General features: G+C 47.6%; 2 protein-coding genes across 2 annotated transcripts in view; one reads left to right on the top strand and one right to left on the bottom strand.

Annotated features, from left to right (window-relative positions):
- LOC103167755 (speedy protein E4A-like) overlaps positions 1-5,782 on the bottom strand; it is a 28,249-nt gene extending 22,467 nt beyond the window's left edge. The window contains exon 1 of the mRNA XM_029053667.2: positions 5,706-5,782. Within this exon, the coding sequence (XP_028909500.1) occupies positions 5,706-5,729 (24 nt within the window). The 5' untranslated portion in view covers positions 5,730-5,782. The remainder of the gene's footprint in view (positions 1-5,705) is intronic.
- CAGE1 (cancer antigen 1) overlaps positions 5,751-17,619 on the top strand; it is a 41,534-nt gene continuing 29,665 nt past the window's right edge. The window contains exons 1-4 of the mRNA XM_029053616.1: positions 5,751-5,837; positions 10,082-10,230; positions 14,093-14,381; positions 14,463-15,145. Coding sequence (XP_028909449.1) covers positions 10,123-10,230; positions 14,093-14,381; positions 14,463-15,145 — 1,080 coding nt within the window. The 5' untranslated portion in view covers positions 5,751-5,837; positions 10,082-10,122. The remainder of the gene's footprint in view (positions 5,838-10,081; positions 10,231-14,092; positions 14,382-14,462; positions 15,146-17,619) is intronic.

Raw genomic sequence — 17,619 nt, 5'->3', positions numbered from 1 at the left:
CTTTTCCTGGAGCAATAGCTCCTCACACTAGAGTCTTGCCAGCTCCCACTTCATCAGTTACGTACCTATCTTTAAATTGTTTATGGAAAATTTGTTATTCATATTATTGTCTGTCCTCCCTCTTAGACTGTAAGCTCAATATGGGTAGGCAACATGTCTGCTAATTCTCTTGTATTCATTTATTCAATTGTATTTAATGAGCACTTATTGTGTGCAGAGCACTGTACGAAGCACTTGGGAGAGTATAATACAACAATAAACAGACACACTCCCTGCCCACAACAAGCTTACAGACAGACATGAATACAGATACAAAAATAAATTCCAGGTATGTACATAGGTGCTCTGGGGCTGGAAAGGTGAAGGGGGACAAAGGGAACAAGTCAGGGTGATGCAGAAGGGAGTGGGATAAGAGGAAAGGTGGGGAGGGGGCTTAGCCAAGGAAGGCCTCCTGGGGGAGATGTGCCTTCAATAGTGTGTGGGCTGGGTTGTAGTAGAAGAGCAACGAGGTGAGGTAGGAGGGGGCACAAGGTGATGGAGTGATTTCAAGCTAATGGTAATGAATTTTTATTTGATGTGGAGGTAGATGAGCAACCACTGGAGACTTTTGAGGAGTGGGGTGACGTGTCCGGAATGTTTTTGTAGAAAAATGATCCAGGCAGCAGAGTGAAGTATGGACTGGAGTGGGGAGAGGCAGGAGGCTGGGAGTTCAACAAGGAGGCTGATGCAGTAATCCCGGCAGGATAGGATGAGTGATTGTATTAACGAGGTAGCAGTTTGGACGGAGAGGAAAAGGCAAGATTTTAGCGATGTTGTGAAGGTGGGACCGACCGAATTTAGTGATGGTTTGAATGTGTGGGTTGAATGAGACCGAGGAGACAAGGATAACTCCAAGGTTATGGGCTTGTGAGACAGGAAGGATGGTGGTGCCGTCTATAGGCGGAAGACAGGGTTTGGGTGGGAAGATAGGGAGTTCTGTTTGGGACCGGTTAAGCTTGAGGTGATGGGAGGACAGCCAAGTAGAGATGTCTTGAAGGCAGGAGGAGATGCGAGACTGGAGAGAGGGAGAGCCATCAGGGCTGGAGATGTAGATTTGGGTATCATCCGCAGAGAGGTGGTAGTTGAAGCCATGGGAGCAAATGAGTTCTCCAAGGGAGTGGGTGTAGATGTAGAGTGGGTGTAGAGAATAAGAGGGAACCCAGAACTAAACCTTTGAGGGACCCGCACAGTTAGGGGTGGGAGGCAGAGGAGGAACGGCCAGAGAGATTAGAGGAGAAGCAGGAGAGGTCAGAGTCGTGAAGCCAAGGTTAGATAACATTTCCAGGAGAAGGGGGTGAATGTTTCACATTGTCGAAGGCAGCTGAGAGGTTGAGGAGGATTAGGACAGAGTAGAGGTCGTTGGATTTGGCAGGAAGGAGATCACTGGGGACCTTTGAGAGTGTGGTTTCTGAGGAGTGAAAGGGACAAAAACCAGATTGGAAGGGGTCAAGGAGAGACTTGGAGGAGAGGAATTTGAGCCAGTGGGTGTAGACAACTCACCCAAGGAGTTGCATTGTACCTCCCAAGCACTTAGAACAGTGCTCTGCACATAGTTAGTGCTCAATAAATGCCATTGATTCATTGATTGAGCTAACTCTACGCTCAGCAGTTTTGCACCTGTTTAAATGGATTTTCAAAATTCACTGTATCATTTTGTTTACTCTCTCCATATATCATTTCATATCTGTCTCCAAAATTAGAGTGCAAGCTCTTTGTGGGCAGGGAAAGTGTCACATATTTTTGTTCCTTCCAAAAGCTTAGCACAATACAGTACTTAACAATAATAATAATAGCTATGGTATTTGTTAAGCATTTACTATGTGCCCGGCACTGTTCTAAGCGCTGGGGTAGATACAGGGTAATCAGATTGTTCCACATGGGGTTCCCAGTCTTAATACCCATTTTACAGATGAGGTAACTGAGGCACAGAGAAGTGAAGTGACTTCCCCAAGGTCACACAGCTGACAGTTGGCAGAGCCGGGATTAGAACATATGACCCCTGACTCCTAAGGCCGTGCTCTTTCCACTGAGCCACGCTGCTTCTTTAGAGGGGCTAGTAGCTATTTGAGAGAGGGCACGGGGAGGTCAAAAGATTATAGGGTGAAAAAAAATTCCAATGGAAATTGCAGGAGAGCATTTGAAATTTAGCCTGGTGACAGAACGAAGACTTCAGCGGAAGAAGCAGCATGGTCTAGTGGATAGAGCATGGCCCTGGGAGTCAGGGAAGCTGGGTTCTAATCTCAGCTCCGCCACTCGCCTGCTGTGTGACCTTGGGCAAGTCATTTCACTTCTCTGAGCGTTAGTCACCTCATCTGCAAAGTGGGGATTGAGACTCTGAGCCCCACATAGGACAGGGACTGTGTCCAACCTGATTTGCCCTCTAGATACCCCAGCACTTAGTAAAGTGCTTGGCACATAGTAAGCACAATACCACAGTGATTATTATTATTCTAATTCCAGCTCCACCATTTTTTAATCGTATTTGGTAAGCCCTTACTATGAACCGGGCACTGTACTGAGCACTACGGTAGATCAGCTTGATCTACGGTTAATCAGGTTGGACAACTGTCCCTATAATAATAATAATAATATTGGTATTTGTTAAGTGCTTACTATGTGCAGAGCACTGTTCTAAGCGCTGGGGTAGATACAGGATAATCAGGTTGTCCCACGTGAGGCTCCCAGTCTTAATCCCCATTTTACAGATGAGGTAACTGAGGCACAGAGAAGTCAAGTGACTTGCCCACAGTCACACAGCTGACAAGTGGCAGAGCGGGGCTTTGAACCCATGACCTCTGAATCCCAAGTCCATGCTCTTTCCAGTGAGCCACTTGCCCGAGTCACACAGCAGACACGCGGCAGAGCCGTGATTAGAACCGAGGTCCTTCTGACGCCCAGGCTCATCCTCTATGTGCTAGGCCACTTGTCTGCTGTGTGACCTTGGGGAAGACACTTAAGTTCTCTGTGCATCGGTCACCTCATCTGTAAAATGGGAATTAAGAGTCAGAGCCCCAAGTGGGACACACACTATGTCCAACTGGATTAGGATGTATCTATTCATTCATTCAATAGTATTTATTGAGCGCTTACTATGTGCAGAGCACTGTACTAAGCACTTGGAATGTACAAATCGGTAACAGATAGAGACAGTCCCTGCCCTTTGACGGGCTTACAGTCTAATCGGGGGAGACAGACAGACAAGAACAATAGCAATAAATAGAATCAAGGGGATGAACATCTCATTAAAACAATAGCAAATAAATCTACCCCAGCACTGGCTCATAGCAAGCACCCCAATACCATAAGAAAATATATATGGTAAATCACGCTACTACCATGGGAGAGGGATCTCACTGCAGGTTGAAAGAGGCATCAATGGGGGCACGGACTTCCATGGGGATCACACTAAGTAGATGTACCGTAGATTTAAGTGGCTTCTTGAAATCAACTCTATTTTCAGTATCAACAGTTGCCGCTAGAAGCGGCAGCAGTAAAAAAGAGAGTGGGCGTTTATGGTGAAATGTCTCCCAAACAAAACAGCTGGGAGTAACGTGGCCTAGTGGATAAAGCACAGGCCTGGGAGTCAGAAGGACCTGGGTTCTAGCCCCAGCCCCAGCTCTGCCACTTGTCTGCTGTATGACCTTGGGCAAGTCAGTTAGCTTCTCTGGGCCTCAGTTACCTCATTTGTAAAATGAGGATTAAGACTGTGAGCCCCATGAGCGATAGGGACCGTGTCCAACCTGATTAGCCGGTGTCTACCCCAGCACTCGGAAGAGTGCCTGGCACATGAGTAAGCGCTTGACAAATATAATTTTTAAAAAAAGTGTCAAGTCAATCCTAGGTTATTTAGGCATTTTGCGCCTCCCCCCTGCCACTAAAGGGAAGGCAGAGAGTCGCCATCTACAGATGGGCACAGTCAGCAGACGCGGACAGTCCCACCGGTGGACACGCACCGCCTGCAGGCCTGCGGATCAAAATTCAATAGTATTTATTGAGCGCTTACTATGTGCAGAGCACTGTACTAAGCGCTTGGAATGAACAAGTCGGCAACAGATAGAGACAGTCCCTGCCCTTTGACGGGCTTACAGTCTAATCGGGGGAGACAGACAGACAAGAACAATGGCAATAAAATGCTGGGCTTGCTTCCCTCCCCCTCAGCCTGAGCCCTTTGGCTCTCACCAGCCTGGATCTGGGCCTGGATCCACCTGCGCATCAGACAAAAACTCCTCACCATTGGCTTTAAAGCAGTGTGGATCACCTGGCCCCCTCCTCCTTCACCTCGCTACTCTCCTACTACAGCCCAGCCCGCACACTTCATTCCTCTAATGCTAACCTTCTCACTGTACCTCGATATCCCATCTATCTCACCGTCAACCTCTCGCCCACAGCCTACCTCTGGTCTGGAACACCCGCCCTCCTCATATGAGACAGATAATTGCTCTTCCCCACTTGAAAGCCTTTCCGAAGTTTCCCCACTCCTCGGGAGCCTCCACTGATTTCCCAGCCACCTCCGCATCGAACAGAAATTATTTCTCCTTGGCTTTAAAGCACTCAATCCCCTTGTCCCCTCCTACCTCCTCACCTCTCTACTTTCCTATACCCATCTCCTCCAAGAAGCCTTCCCTGACTCAGCCCTCCTCTCCTCTTCTCCCACTCCCTTCTGCGCCGCCCTTACTTGCTCCTTCATTCATCCTCCCTCCCGTCCCCACAGCATATATGTATATATCTGTACAGATCTGTAAATTAGTTCTCTATTTCTCGATTCATTTATTGATAGTAATGTCTGTCTCCCCTTCTAGACCGTGAGTTCATTGTGGGCAGGAATGCTTCTCTTTGTTGTTATAGTGCACTCTCCTGAGCGTTTTGCACAAGGTAAGTGCTTAATAAATCCGGGTAACCCAAAAATAAATAGATCTGGATCTGGCTCTGGGCCTGGATCTGGGCCTGGCTCTGGACCGAGCCCGGCCCGGCTAGGCCTGTCCATAGTGCACAGGGGAGGACTAAGGAAGCAGACCCTGTGCCGTTCCCGCCCAACACATCCCATCTCCCCTGGAGGCCCAGCGTGACCCCGCCCCTCCTCCCACCCCTGGCCATCCCACCCCACTCCCTCTTCCCCCGCCTGAGAGTCATCCTCTAGACTATGAGCTCGTTGTGGGCAGAGATCGTCAGGCTGTATTGCCGCATCGCGCTTTATCAAGCGCTTAGTACAGTGCTCTGCCTCCAGCAGCATGGCCTAGTGGCAAGAGCACGGGCTTGGGAGTCAGAGGATGTGGGTTATAATCCCCACTCCGTCCCTTGTCTGCTGTGTGACCTTAGGGAAATCACTTCACTGGACCTCAGTGACCTCATCTGGAAAATGGGGATTAAGACTGTGAGCCCCACGTGGGACAACCTGGTTACCTTGCATCTACTCCAGTGCTTAGAACAGTGCTGAGCACAGAGTAAGCGCTTAACAAATACCATCATTATGATTACTGTTATTATACGACCAAATGGAGGAACTCCAACCCTCCTACCTCCTTCTATCGCCTTGGCACGATCTTCCCTCCCTTCCCCCTCCCTCCCGGCCTAGTGACTATTTCCGCCCCGCCCCGCCCCGGAGCTTCGTGCCGTTACCACTGTTCAGCGTCTCGGCCTGCCCAACCCCCCCTCTTCTGCCCCCCAACCTGGCTCTCCGGCGGACGAAGCATTTTGCAGGGGCGAGGAACCTCCCCTCCGGTTGGCCGGGCGAAGTTCAACCTGAGTCCAACCGGCGTCTTCTCAACGGCAAGGAGCTGCCGCCTCAAGCGAGCTCGCCGGTAGTTTCACACCTCTGCGTGGAGAAAGGATCAAACCTCCCACTTTGCACCGCGTTCTGGCGATGGGCGGGGCCAGGGGCCGGGGAGGAAAGGGGGAAAGGAAAAGAGAAGCCGGAAGAAGAGAGCGGGAAGGAGGGTAGAGAGAAAAAGAGAAACTCAGGGGCAGAGTCAGTCGAGCCGTTGCTGACCCGATTAATTAATTATGGTATTTAAGCGCTTACTATGTGCTGGGGTCGATACAAGGTGTCAACAAGGTTGGACCTAAACCAAGTGGTGATAACTATGGTATTTTTGAAGCGTTCAATATGTGCCAAGCACGGGGGTAGATCCAAGATAAAAAGATGCATTCATTCATTCATTCACTCATTGAGAAGCAGCATGGCTCAGTGGAAAGAGCCCGGGCTTGGAAGTCAGAGGTCATAGGTTCTAATCCCGGCTCTGCCACTTGTCATTGGTGTGACTTTGGGCCAGTCACTTAACTTCTCTGGGCCTCAGTTACCTCACCTGTAAAATGGGAATTGAGACTGTCAGCCCCATGTGGGACAGGGACTGTGTCCCCCCCGATCTACCCAGTGCGTAGTACAGTGCCTGGCACATAGTTAAGTGCTTATCAAATACTATAAGTATTATTATTGTTATTATTCATTCAATCATATTTTTTGAGCACTTACTGTGTGCAGAGAGCTCACCTCCTCCAGGAGGCTTTCCCAGACTGAGCCCCCTTTCCCTCTGCTCCCCCTCTCCTCCCTTCCCCCGCCCCTCCCCCCCACCCTCTGCTCTTCCCCCTTCCCCTCCCCTCAGCACTGTGCTCATTTATATATATTATTACCCTATTTTGTTAATGAGGTGTATATCGCCTTGATTCTATTTATCTTGATGATGTTGCCTTGTTTTTGTTTTGTTCTGTTTTGCTTTGCTGCTGTCTCTCCCATTTAGACTGTGAGCCCATCATTGGGCAGGGATTGTCTCTGTTGCCGAATGGTACATTCCAAGTGCTTAGTACAGTGCTCTGCACATAATAAGTGCTCAATAAATATTACTGAATGAATGAATGCAGAGCACTTTACTAAGCGCTTGGAAAGTACAATACAGCAATGAAGAAAGACAATCCTTGCCCACAATGGGCTTACAGTCTAGAGGGGTTGGACTCAGGGACTCCATCCCTGCCCCAGAGGGGGCTCGCAGTGTAAGTAGGAGGGAGAATAATGCTGGTATTTGTTAAGCGCTTACTATGTGCAGAGCACTGTTCTAAGCGCTGGGGTAGACACAGGGGAATCAGGTTGTCCCACGTGGGGCTCACAGCCTTAATCCCCATTTTACAGATGAGGTAACTGAGGCACAGAGAAGTTAAGTGACTTGCCCACAGTCACACAGCTGACAAGTGGCAGAGCCGGGATTGAACTCATGACCTCTGACTCCAAAGCCCGTGCTCTTTCCACTGAGCCACGCTGCTTCTTTACTTGAATCCCCATTTTACAGATGAGGAAACTGAAGCCCAGAGAAGTTGAGTGATTGGCCCAGTGCCATGCAGCAGGGAAGCAGTAGAGGGGGGATTAGTCCCCAGGGCCTCTAGTCCCCAGGCCCCAGGCCCTTTCCACTGTGCTAGGCTACCATTAACAACGGAGCTTGTTACCCGGTTGCTGTCTCTGTGTTCTGGGGTCAAAGAGCTATCCCTCGCTGGCCCCTAGTGTTGCTGCTACTTGAGCCAAGTGACAGTGGCAGGCAAAATTTGCACTCGTTGCACCCAAACTGGCCCTTCTGGGGCAGACACGGTTTCAGTCGGTCACAGTTGGCCGGATGATAATCAGTGGTATTTATTTAGTGCTTACTATGTGCACAGCATGGTCCCGAGCACTTGGGAGACTACAATACAACAGAGTTGGTTAGACACGCTCCCTACCCAGAATGAGCTTTCAGTGTCGAAGGAGAGAGAAACGACAGATAATTCATAAAATATAATTTATAGAGATGTACAGAAGTGCTGTGAGGTTGAGGGTGGGACAAATATGGAAGGATCCAAGATCCAAGGGCGTAGATGACAGAGAAGGGAGAGGGATCCAGAGAAAAGAGGGGAAAGAGGAGACTGGTGGTCAGAAGGTGGGGAGACTGGTGGTCTGGCACAGCTGGAAGGGAGGGAATATATGTGAGAAAGGGGTCGGCGGTGAGATTGACGATATTGGCGCACAGTGAGTGAACTGGTGCTAGAATAGGCAAGTGGGCGGGCTGGGCTGTGGCAGGAAATCAGGTGAGGTAAGAGGGGGTGAGCTGATTGAGGGCTTTAGAGCCCATGGTAAGGAGTTTCTGTTTGATGCGGAGGTGGATGGGCAAACCACTGGAGGTTCTGGAGGGGCGGGGAAACATGGACCCACTGTTTTTTGTGGAGAAATGATCCAGGCAGCAGAGTGAAGTGTGGAGGGCAGTGGGGAGAGGCAGGGAGGCCAGAGAGGAGGCAGATACAGTAGTCAAGGCGGGCTAGGATAAGGATAGCCAAGGCTCAGCATAGTAGCAGTTAGGATGCAGAGGGTGAATATGTGGGTGGAATGACAAAGACGAGTCAAGGACAGTGTCCTGGTTACAGACTTGGGAGATAGGAAGGCTGGTAGTTTTGTCAAAAATGATGAGAAAGGCGGGGAGAGCCGAGTTTGTGTGGGAAGAGGAGTTCTGTTTGGATAGTTTAAGTTAGAGGACACCTGGGTAGCGCTGCCCTGAAAGCGGGAGGAATTGCCAGCCTGCAGAGAAGGAGAGAGGTCAGGGCTGGAGATGTAGATTTGGGAATTGTCCTCGCAGAGGTGGTAGTTGATGCCATGAGAGTGAACGAAATGTCCAAGGGAGTGGGTAATAATGTTAGTATTTGTTAAGCGCTTACTATGTGCAGACCACTGTTCTAAGCGCTGGGGTAAACACAGGGGAATCAGGTTGTCCCATGTGGGGCTCACAGTCTTAATCCCCATTTTACAGATGAGGGAACTGAGGCACAGAGAAGTTAAGTGACTTGTAGATAGAGAATAGAAGGGGACCCAGAACTGAGTCCTTGAGGGACTCCCACTGATGGAAGGTGGGAGGTAGAGTGGGAGTCCCTCAAGGACTCAGTTCTGGGTCCCCTTCTATTCTCTATCTACACCCACTCCCTTGGACACTGCAAAAGAGAAGGAATGATCAGGGAGCTAGCTTCAGAGAAGCAAGAGAGGACAGTGTCAGTGAAGCCAAGGTGAAATAAAGTTTCCAGGAGAAGGGAGTGGTCCATAGGGTCGAAGGCAGCTGAGAGGTCAAGGAGGATTAGGATGGAGTAGAGGCTTTCGCATTTGGTGGAAAGAAGGTCACCGATTACCTTAGAGAGGGCTGGTTCTGGGAAGCGAAGGGGGAGGAAACCAGATTGGAGGGGATCAAGGAGAGAATTGGAGGAAGGGAATGTGGAGACAGCGGGGTTAACAACTTTCCCAAGGAGCTTGGAGAGGAATGGCTGAAGGGAGATGGAACAGTAGCTGGAGGGAGCTGTGGGGTGAAGGGAGGGGTTGTTTTAGGATAAGGGCTATGTAGGCAAATTTGAAAGCAGAGGGGAAGAAGCCACTGGAAAGTGAACGGTTGAAGGTAGCCGTCAAGGAGGGAAGGAGGGGGCAAGTATTTTAATAAGGTACAAGTGTTTTAATATAATTTCTAGGATGCCAGAAATTCCTGTTCTGGGCCCAGAAGGGCCAGTCCCTTTGTGGCAGTGGTGGTAGTTGAAGGGTCCTTTCCCTCCCCCCAGCTCTAAAGTGGGATACTTAGTGCGCCCTCCCTTAGTGGGTGGAGGGACCCATGGTTCCATATAATATTCGGCATCTGGTCGCCTTTAATTTAAACTTGCTCAGTGCACTTACCTAAGTGGTTGGCATTTATACCAGAAGAAAATGGAAGAAAAAATTAAGTCAACCATTTTCAAGATGTAAAATGGTTTGAGATGGCTTTTCATGCCAGGGGCCATAGCCGTCATATTTTCTCAAGCACACTTTTTACTGCAGTGTATGGTTATTGTGAGTTATCCAAGCTGTTTCTTTCAAGGCTACTTCCGTTTTTGCAAATAACAACTGAGACATCCTAATAAGCACATCTGTGTTTGTATCTTATGAGTGTGATGGGGGACTGGAAAAGAAGATGGTCTTCTTGATACTACTTGTCCTGCTAATGTTAGTGAACATTGAATACTTCCGGTTTTTAGAGCTTCTCCATTAATCAGACCGTGTATACTCTTTGTTAAAAAAAAAAAGGTTTTAAAAAGAAGATCCTATCTTGAAGAAAATTAGAAATCATGTCAGAAGCAGATGACCTGCATTCCAGCTGTCTTTCTCCAGATCTGACCCATCCAAATTCTCCTTTCTGTTTGGACAAGAGTACTTCAACCTCAGATCTACCCCAGGTGTGCATCTTATGTGGAGTCTATGGAAGACAAAACAATAAGTAGGGGCCCCTCAGTCACTGAAAAGAGAGGGAATGAAAATATGGGCTCTTCCAGCCCCATCATCAATGCTGGTGTGCATGAAATTTAATAATAATAATAATAATAATGTTGGTATTTGTTAAGCACTTACTATGTGCCAAGCACTGTTCTAAGCACTGGGGTAGATACAAGGTAATCAGGTTGTCCCACGTAGGGCTCACAGTCTTCATCCTCATTTTACAGATGAGGTAACTGAGGCACAGAGAAATTAAGTCACTCGCCCAAGGTCAAACAGCTGACAAGCGGCAGAGCCGGGATTAGAACCCATGACCTCTGACTCCCAAGCCTGGGCTCTTTCCACTGAGCCACGCTGCTTCGCAGGCATGGTTTCTAGGGTAAAATCTTCCATCTCTACCCCTGGAATCTCTAGTATCCCAGTACTGTTCCTACTCCCCTCATTGAATTGAGGACCCTCAAGGGTGCCCCCTTTTCATTTTGTGGGTGGGTGTGGAACACTGAGATTGGGGGTAGGGGGGTAGGTTTGAGGGGATGGGCAAGAGATAAAATGGTGTGGAGGGAAAAGAAGAGAAGAAAAGGAAAGGAGGGGAAGGGAGAGGAAGGTAAAAGAGCACCTGGCACTTTCTCTTCTATTGTAATCAATTTCTTCACTCAGGCCCAGTCTTAAAGTCTTCTTTCATTTTTGTTTAAGGATATTTGTTAAGCATGCCATTTTAGGTGGGTGACTCCACCCATTACTAAGAGTAATAATAATACTAAGTGTGGTGTTTGTTAAGCACTTTCTATATGCCAAGGACTGCACTGAGCACTGGGATAGATGCAAGATAATCAGGTTCCTCATGGGGTTCACAGTGTAAGTAGGAGGGAGACCGGGTATTGAACAGGTATTGAATCCCCATACTGCAGATGTGGAAACGGAGGCACAGAGAAGTGAAGTGACTTGTCCAAGTTCACACAGCAAGTACTTGGCAGAGCCAGGATTAGAACCCAGGGTTTTTGTTTTTTTGTTTTTGTGGTATTTGTTAAGCACTCACTATGTGCCAGGCGCTGTTCTAAGTGCTTGGGGTAGATACAAGTTAACATCTCAGGGCCGGGCTCTTTTCACTAGGCCACACTGATTCCCATGGAGAACTATTGTTATCCCTTTCCCTAGTGCCTAGTTCTGGTGCACCATGAATGTAGCGTTGGTATTTGTTAAGTGCTTACTATGTGCCGAGCACCGTTCTAAGTGCTGGGGTAGACACAAGGGAATCAGGTTGTCCCACATGGGGCTCACAGTCTTAATTCCCATTTTACAGATGAGGTAACTGAGGCACCGAGAAGTTAAGTGACTTGCTCAAAGTCACACAGCTGACAAATGGCCGAGCCGGGATTTGAACCCATGACCTCAGGACTCCAAAGCCCATGCTCTTTCCACTGACCCACGCTGCTTCTCTCGTTGGCACAGTTGCTGCCTCCCCTGCGCTGCCCCTTTCACTTAGCTCATCCTCACTGGGTTGCTGGTCTGGCGGCCTGGAGCATGCCTACCCTCTGGTTCAGCTGACCCGCTCTGAATGTGCCTGCTGCTTGCCAGTAGTGGTAAAGGTAGGGCAGCCTGCCTCCATGGGAACTGGAGAAGGGGTTGGCTCCCTCCTGGGCCCCAGAGCAAGGGACGAGAATGGCTCCGGCTCTCCCTGGTGCTCAGTGAAGGCGATAGGAGCCCCACTGATCCCCAGGCCGGACAGGCAGAGGAAAGAGGAGAGCTGCCATCTTGGTTGCTTCTCCAGCCCATCGAGTTGGAAAGGATGACGACAGCTGCCCTTCTGACTCGAAAAGACATGGAGTTGGGGTTGATAGTGGTGTCAAGTAGTGGGAACCAACGTGGAGTGGGCACCTATGCTATTCCTCACTTATTTGATAAGGAGCTTAAAAAAGCTCCATGGGAGAGGAAGGAAGTACAAGCCCACAGTTGGAGGGGGTGCACGCAACCATTCGTGTCAGCACATTCATCCCTGGTGCAGTCACAGTGCCTTCCAAAAGGGCCCGTGCACTGCAGTATCAACATGATGGGAAAGAGGGCTAGCAACACAATGTGGGCTGTGCGATAGGCCCTAGGATGGCTAGGTACAGCCCTGGATTCTCTATCTCTGCTTTTCACACAGTCGAGGAGGACCACAGTCGAGGAGGTATGTCACAGGACACAATTTGACACGAATAAGCTCCGCATTTAAACCACTGTAATGGTTGCCTTCCTAAGAGAGGGTGGGAGGAATCGTCTTGCTTGATTGCGTTGGGTCAGTTCCTACCAAACGTTACCAGTTGGGGATGCAACGGTTTGGTTGTCACCATCTTGCGTGCAAATATGTACTTCCAAGAACAGGAGCGGAGCTACACATGCACAATGCTATCCAAGGTGGTAGGGCCCAGAATAGTGACAAACTCCGTGGGTCAAAGCATTTCTATCTCTGACACGGCTGACCTGACACACTCCTGAGGTTGCAGGTGTGTTGGGACTGCCCTTTTGCAGTGAAATTAAAGATGAGAGGTCTGAACATTTTAAGTCGCACTGGAGCATCACAGACCCCCGCCCCCCACCCCTCATGCCAGAAAGTCCTACTTTACATAACTGTTTACTTCATCCCTGTAAGTGGCTCAGCTCTTCAATCAGGTCTATCCAATGTAAGCCTCCTTCCACTTCTTAGACCTCTCAGATGAGAAGGAGAGGATAAAGAGCTGTAGTAGCTTTCTTCTGACAGAACACGGGACACCACTTCCTAAGTAAACACTTCATGAGTAAACACGTGCTGCACACACATATTCACGCACATATATGTACACATTTAAGAGGTGCTCTTTGCATAGATATAAATATACTTTTGAGCGAGATGCAAGATTTGGGGCAGGGCAGCCATTGGGCCGGGGCTGGGTTGTGGGTGGCTGAAACACTGGAACAAGATGGAAGGAGATTGTTCCTACCTTACACCAGCTGGGAAGACACCCATCAGTACACCTTTATCGCTTCCCCTCACCCACGGTGCCCCAGAGCTGCAAGAGGAAAATCGAGACTAGACTTAACATTAGCAGCACATCAAATCCTGGCAAAATATACATCAGTTTTAATGAATTTTTTTTTCCAATTTCTTTACTCAGATGAGAGCTCACAGAGTTATACATTTATTGGTGTAATTCACTGATAGATCTACTGGAGAAGCAGTGTGGTCTCGTGGAGGGAGCACGGGCCTGGGAGTCAGAAGGATCTGGGTTCTAATCCTGACTCTGCCAATTGCTTGTTGTGTGACCTTGGGCAAGTCACTTAAACTTCTCTGTGCTTCAGTTTCCTCGACTGTGAAATGAGGATACCTGTTCTCCCTTCTGCTTAGACTGTGAGCCCCCTGCGGGAAAGGGACTGTCCCTGGCCTAATCAACCCATACCTACCCTAGCGACAGAATAGCGTTCGACACATTACTATATGCTTAATAAATACCATAAAAAAAGTACTGAATTCTATTCACCTGAAGGAGGGGGATTCAAAGTATTTCAATTTTGGAAAAGGAAGAGCTGAATCTGTCTTGGGAGCTGATAGGGATGTCCAAGTTTTATTTTCCTTCAATACGATTGGATGAGGAAGATGTTACTTTATTGGTAATGATGTTTCCCCCATAATTTGTGGATAAGAGGGTGTGGAAGGGGGTTCTCTAATTACATATGTTTTTTTAAAAAAATAGAGTGGGGATCACATCAGCACTGTTTACCCTGCAAATTAAACCCGCCTACCTCCTGTGAGTAGTATGACAGGTGATGTGGTGACTTGTTTTTTGTTTTTCTTTCGTTATTTAAAAATAGGTGGAAATTGACCCAAAGGAGGAACAGAAATCTGAGAATACATATCCTCCTGAGAAGTTAGACATTTGCCAACAGAAAATCAGGGAAAGTGATGTAGATGGTCAAGAGATTCTTTCAAGCACCAGTTCTTGGAGTTGTGTGGGATTTCTAGAAACCTGCAAGACCCAAGGCACTGAACAGAACTTTGAAAGCCTGCAGTCTCTGGATGGGGCTTTAGACCTAAACGAAGACCTAAAGAGGTTATTTCAGGAGCATAACGAGCAGCAAATCAAAATCACACACCTGCAGGGTGAGAACACGTTTTTAGAGAGCCAGATTAAAGATCTCCAGATGAAATTCTTTGATCAACAGCTGTTTATTGATTTCACAGATGAACTGAGAACAAACATTGAAAATCTAATCGAAGAGAAGTACAGGATCATCCTAGAAAAGAATGAAGTGGAAAATCTGGTGAAGAGGCTGCAAGAGGCTTTTTCTGACTCCCAAAAACTCCTGTGTAAATCTAGGAGTGAAAAAGATACTTTAATGTTGGAGCTTGAAAAACTTAATGCCAACTATGGTCTCCTTCAGGAAAGGCACCAGGGGGAGATAGAGGAAAAGCAAAAATACCAAAGTCGTTTCTTAGAAGTCAGCAGCATCCTGAGCCAGAAGGAGGAGCAAATACTGGCTCTGCAGCAACTGAAGGGAGAAACGGAGAAGACTGCCTTTTCTGCTCTGGAGAGAGCGACGAAGGAAAAGGAGAGTGTGGAACAGAAGCTCCAGGCCGTGCAGGTGGAATTTCAGAAGTACCAGGAAGAAAAGTTAGCAGAAAGGCAGGAGTTGAAATCCAATTTTAGCAAACTGATTACTCACGTTAAAATTTTGCAAGCTGGTTTTGAAAACGAAAGGGCTATGAATCATAAGCTGCAACAGCAGCTAGCCAAAGGACAAAATGGGCACTTAAGGCTTCGGCAACTTAGAGCGAGGAGTCGGGAGCAAAACTCTCCCTGGAGAGTGAGGGCAGCCCAGCGGGAACAACTGCTTAATGAAGTCGCAGAGTCAGGTGTGGCACAGGTACTAGTGAACATTTTAAATCTCAAATGTAGAAAATCAGGAGACTTTTCTTGGTCCAGAGTAATCAGAATCGGGGGGGGGGGGGGGGGGAGAACCTGTGCTCAGTGCCATAAAAATGGAACTTAGGTTCTCTTCCTTCCTCATGATTTTCCATCTATTGATGTTTCAGTTGTTCGGGATTTTACTTACATATAATGCAAATTATAATTTTCATCTCTGAAAACCTCAGCCCTTGCACATGAAGTACTCACTGTACTCTGCACATTCAATGCAGGCATCCACTTGGATCAAATGATGGTGTAAGATTTGCTTCAAGTTCTTTATTTTCCTTTGCTTCAGAATGTCCTGGATTGTGAAGCAGCGTGGTTTAGTGGAAAGAGCACGGGTTTAGAAGTCAGAAATAGTGGGTTCTAATCCCGCCTCTGCCACTTGTCCCCTGTGTGACTTTGGTGAAATGGGGATTAAAACTCTGAGCCCCATATGGGACAACCTGATCACCTTGCATCTACCCCAGTGCTTAGAACAGTGCTTGGCACATAGTAAGCACTTAACAAAGAGTCATCATCATTGTGTTAATAAACAAATGGTTTGTGGGAAAAAAATGAAAAAAGGAATAAGAGACTGTGGGAAAGTGACACATTCTGGGAGGTTTCTTCTGATGTGAATAATTATATTAGCTCTTCTTCGTACTTAGCAATGCCACTGATGGTGAAGTTCACCAGGAGGGCGTGGGTGGCACAAAAAGGGCATTTTTTGTTGTGTTGTCATGTTTGATGTTTGCAGTGCCTGGCCCTTTTTTGCTTTTTGCCTCCTTGTCTCTTGTTTCTAAGGAAGCTTTGGCTCAAAAGAGCCACTTCTGTCTTGATGGTGGTGGTGATGCAGGTTTATCCTCAGTCAGTACTTGACTCCCAGTCTTGCTTTTTTGTTGTTGTTGTTGTTGTTGTTTGCTTTGTTTTAAATTGCATTTGTTAAGCACTTACCATGTGCCAGGCACTGTACTAAGTGCTGGGGGAGATACAAGCTAATCAGGTTGGACACAGCCCACGTCCCTCATGGGGCCCACAGCTTTAATCCCCATTTCACAGAGGTGGTAACTGAGGCACAGAGAAGTGAAATGACTTGCCCCAGATCACACACAGCTGACAAGTGGCAGAGCTGGAACTAGAACCCAGGTCCTTCTGACTCTCAGGCCCATGCTTTAACCACAAAGGTCACGGTGCTTCTCAAGTTTTCAGCTGGCATGCCACATTGTCTGAACCAAGGCTTTGTTTCTCCATGTCCTTAAAACATTTCCTTTGCCTTCCTTGCTTTGGATTTCCAAAATGCAGCTCACTTTAAAGTGGTTGTCTAGGTATCCAGCAGTCGTTCATTCTCCTATTGTGTCCCACTCAGTGTAGTCGTGCTGAGGTGAGCGTAGCTGACTTCATTCCAGAACTCGCTTGTGCTACTGTCTTGACATTTGATAAATGGCCTGTGAATGAGGCTGAGGGAACTCCTCAAGGAGCTGGTGTGGCACTCGGGTGTGGTCCAGGTCTCGCAGCCGTACAGAAAGTTGGACAACACTATTGTTCTGTAGGCCTTCAGTTTGACCTGTCATATAGAAGTAGTGATGGTATTGTCACGTGTCTACTATCAACCAATAAACCAATCAGTGGTATTTATTAAGCGCTTCTACTGTGCAGAGCTTGGAAGAATACAAAATAAAAGAGTACAAGAAAAGAGGTAGATGGTTGATATATAGACATGTTCCTTGGCCCCCAAGGGGCTCCCAATCTATGAAAAAATTCATTCAGTCATATTTATTGAGCATTACTGTGTGCAAAGCACTGAAGAGCGCTTGATAACTATGGTATTTGTTAAGCGCTTACTATATGTTAGGCACTGTTCTAAGCGCTGGAGTGGATACAAGCAAATCGGGGTAGACCGGACACAGTCCCTGTCCTACCTGGTGTTGGCCAAAGACACATGAGGAAAGATGAAACCACAATGAAAGATGAGGATGACGATACATTCCACAAGAGCAGAAGGGTTTCAGGCTCCTCATGGTTCGAAACAGTTACAGAAGTCACAGCTACAGCAATAGCCTTCCCAACTGTCTGAAAATTGACAAGCTGTTTAAGTCCTTCCGAACTTGAAGTAGGGGCTGATGGAAGTCCTGGTGGCATAAATTATACATTATGAACTATTTATGTATATAAATACACAATATTTAAATATATAATATTAAATACACAATTTAGTTGTGTTATGAATGATTTGTACTTATTTACATAAGCCCCGCTGCCCCCCCAGACTGTAAGCTTGTTTTGAACAGGGAACATGTCTGTCGATTCTGTTGTACTCTCCCAAGTGCTTAGTACAGTCAGTGCTCTGCACACAGTAAACACTCCGTAAATTCCACAGATGATGATGATGATGATAATGATGATGACATGGGGATGGGGCAGCTTCTTTCTCATGCAGTGGGCTCCAGA

The sequence above is a fragment of the Ornithorhynchus anatinus genome, chromosome X3, assembly GCF_004115215.2.
Source record: "Ornithorhynchus anatinus isolate Pmale09 chromosome X3, mOrnAna1.pri.v4, whole genome shotgun sequence".
Lineage (NCBI taxonomy): Eukaryota > Metazoa > Chordata > Mammalia > Monotremata > Ornithorhynchidae > Ornithorhynchus > Ornithorhynchus anatinus.
This window is presented reverse-complemented; position numbering and strand designations above follow the sequence as displayed.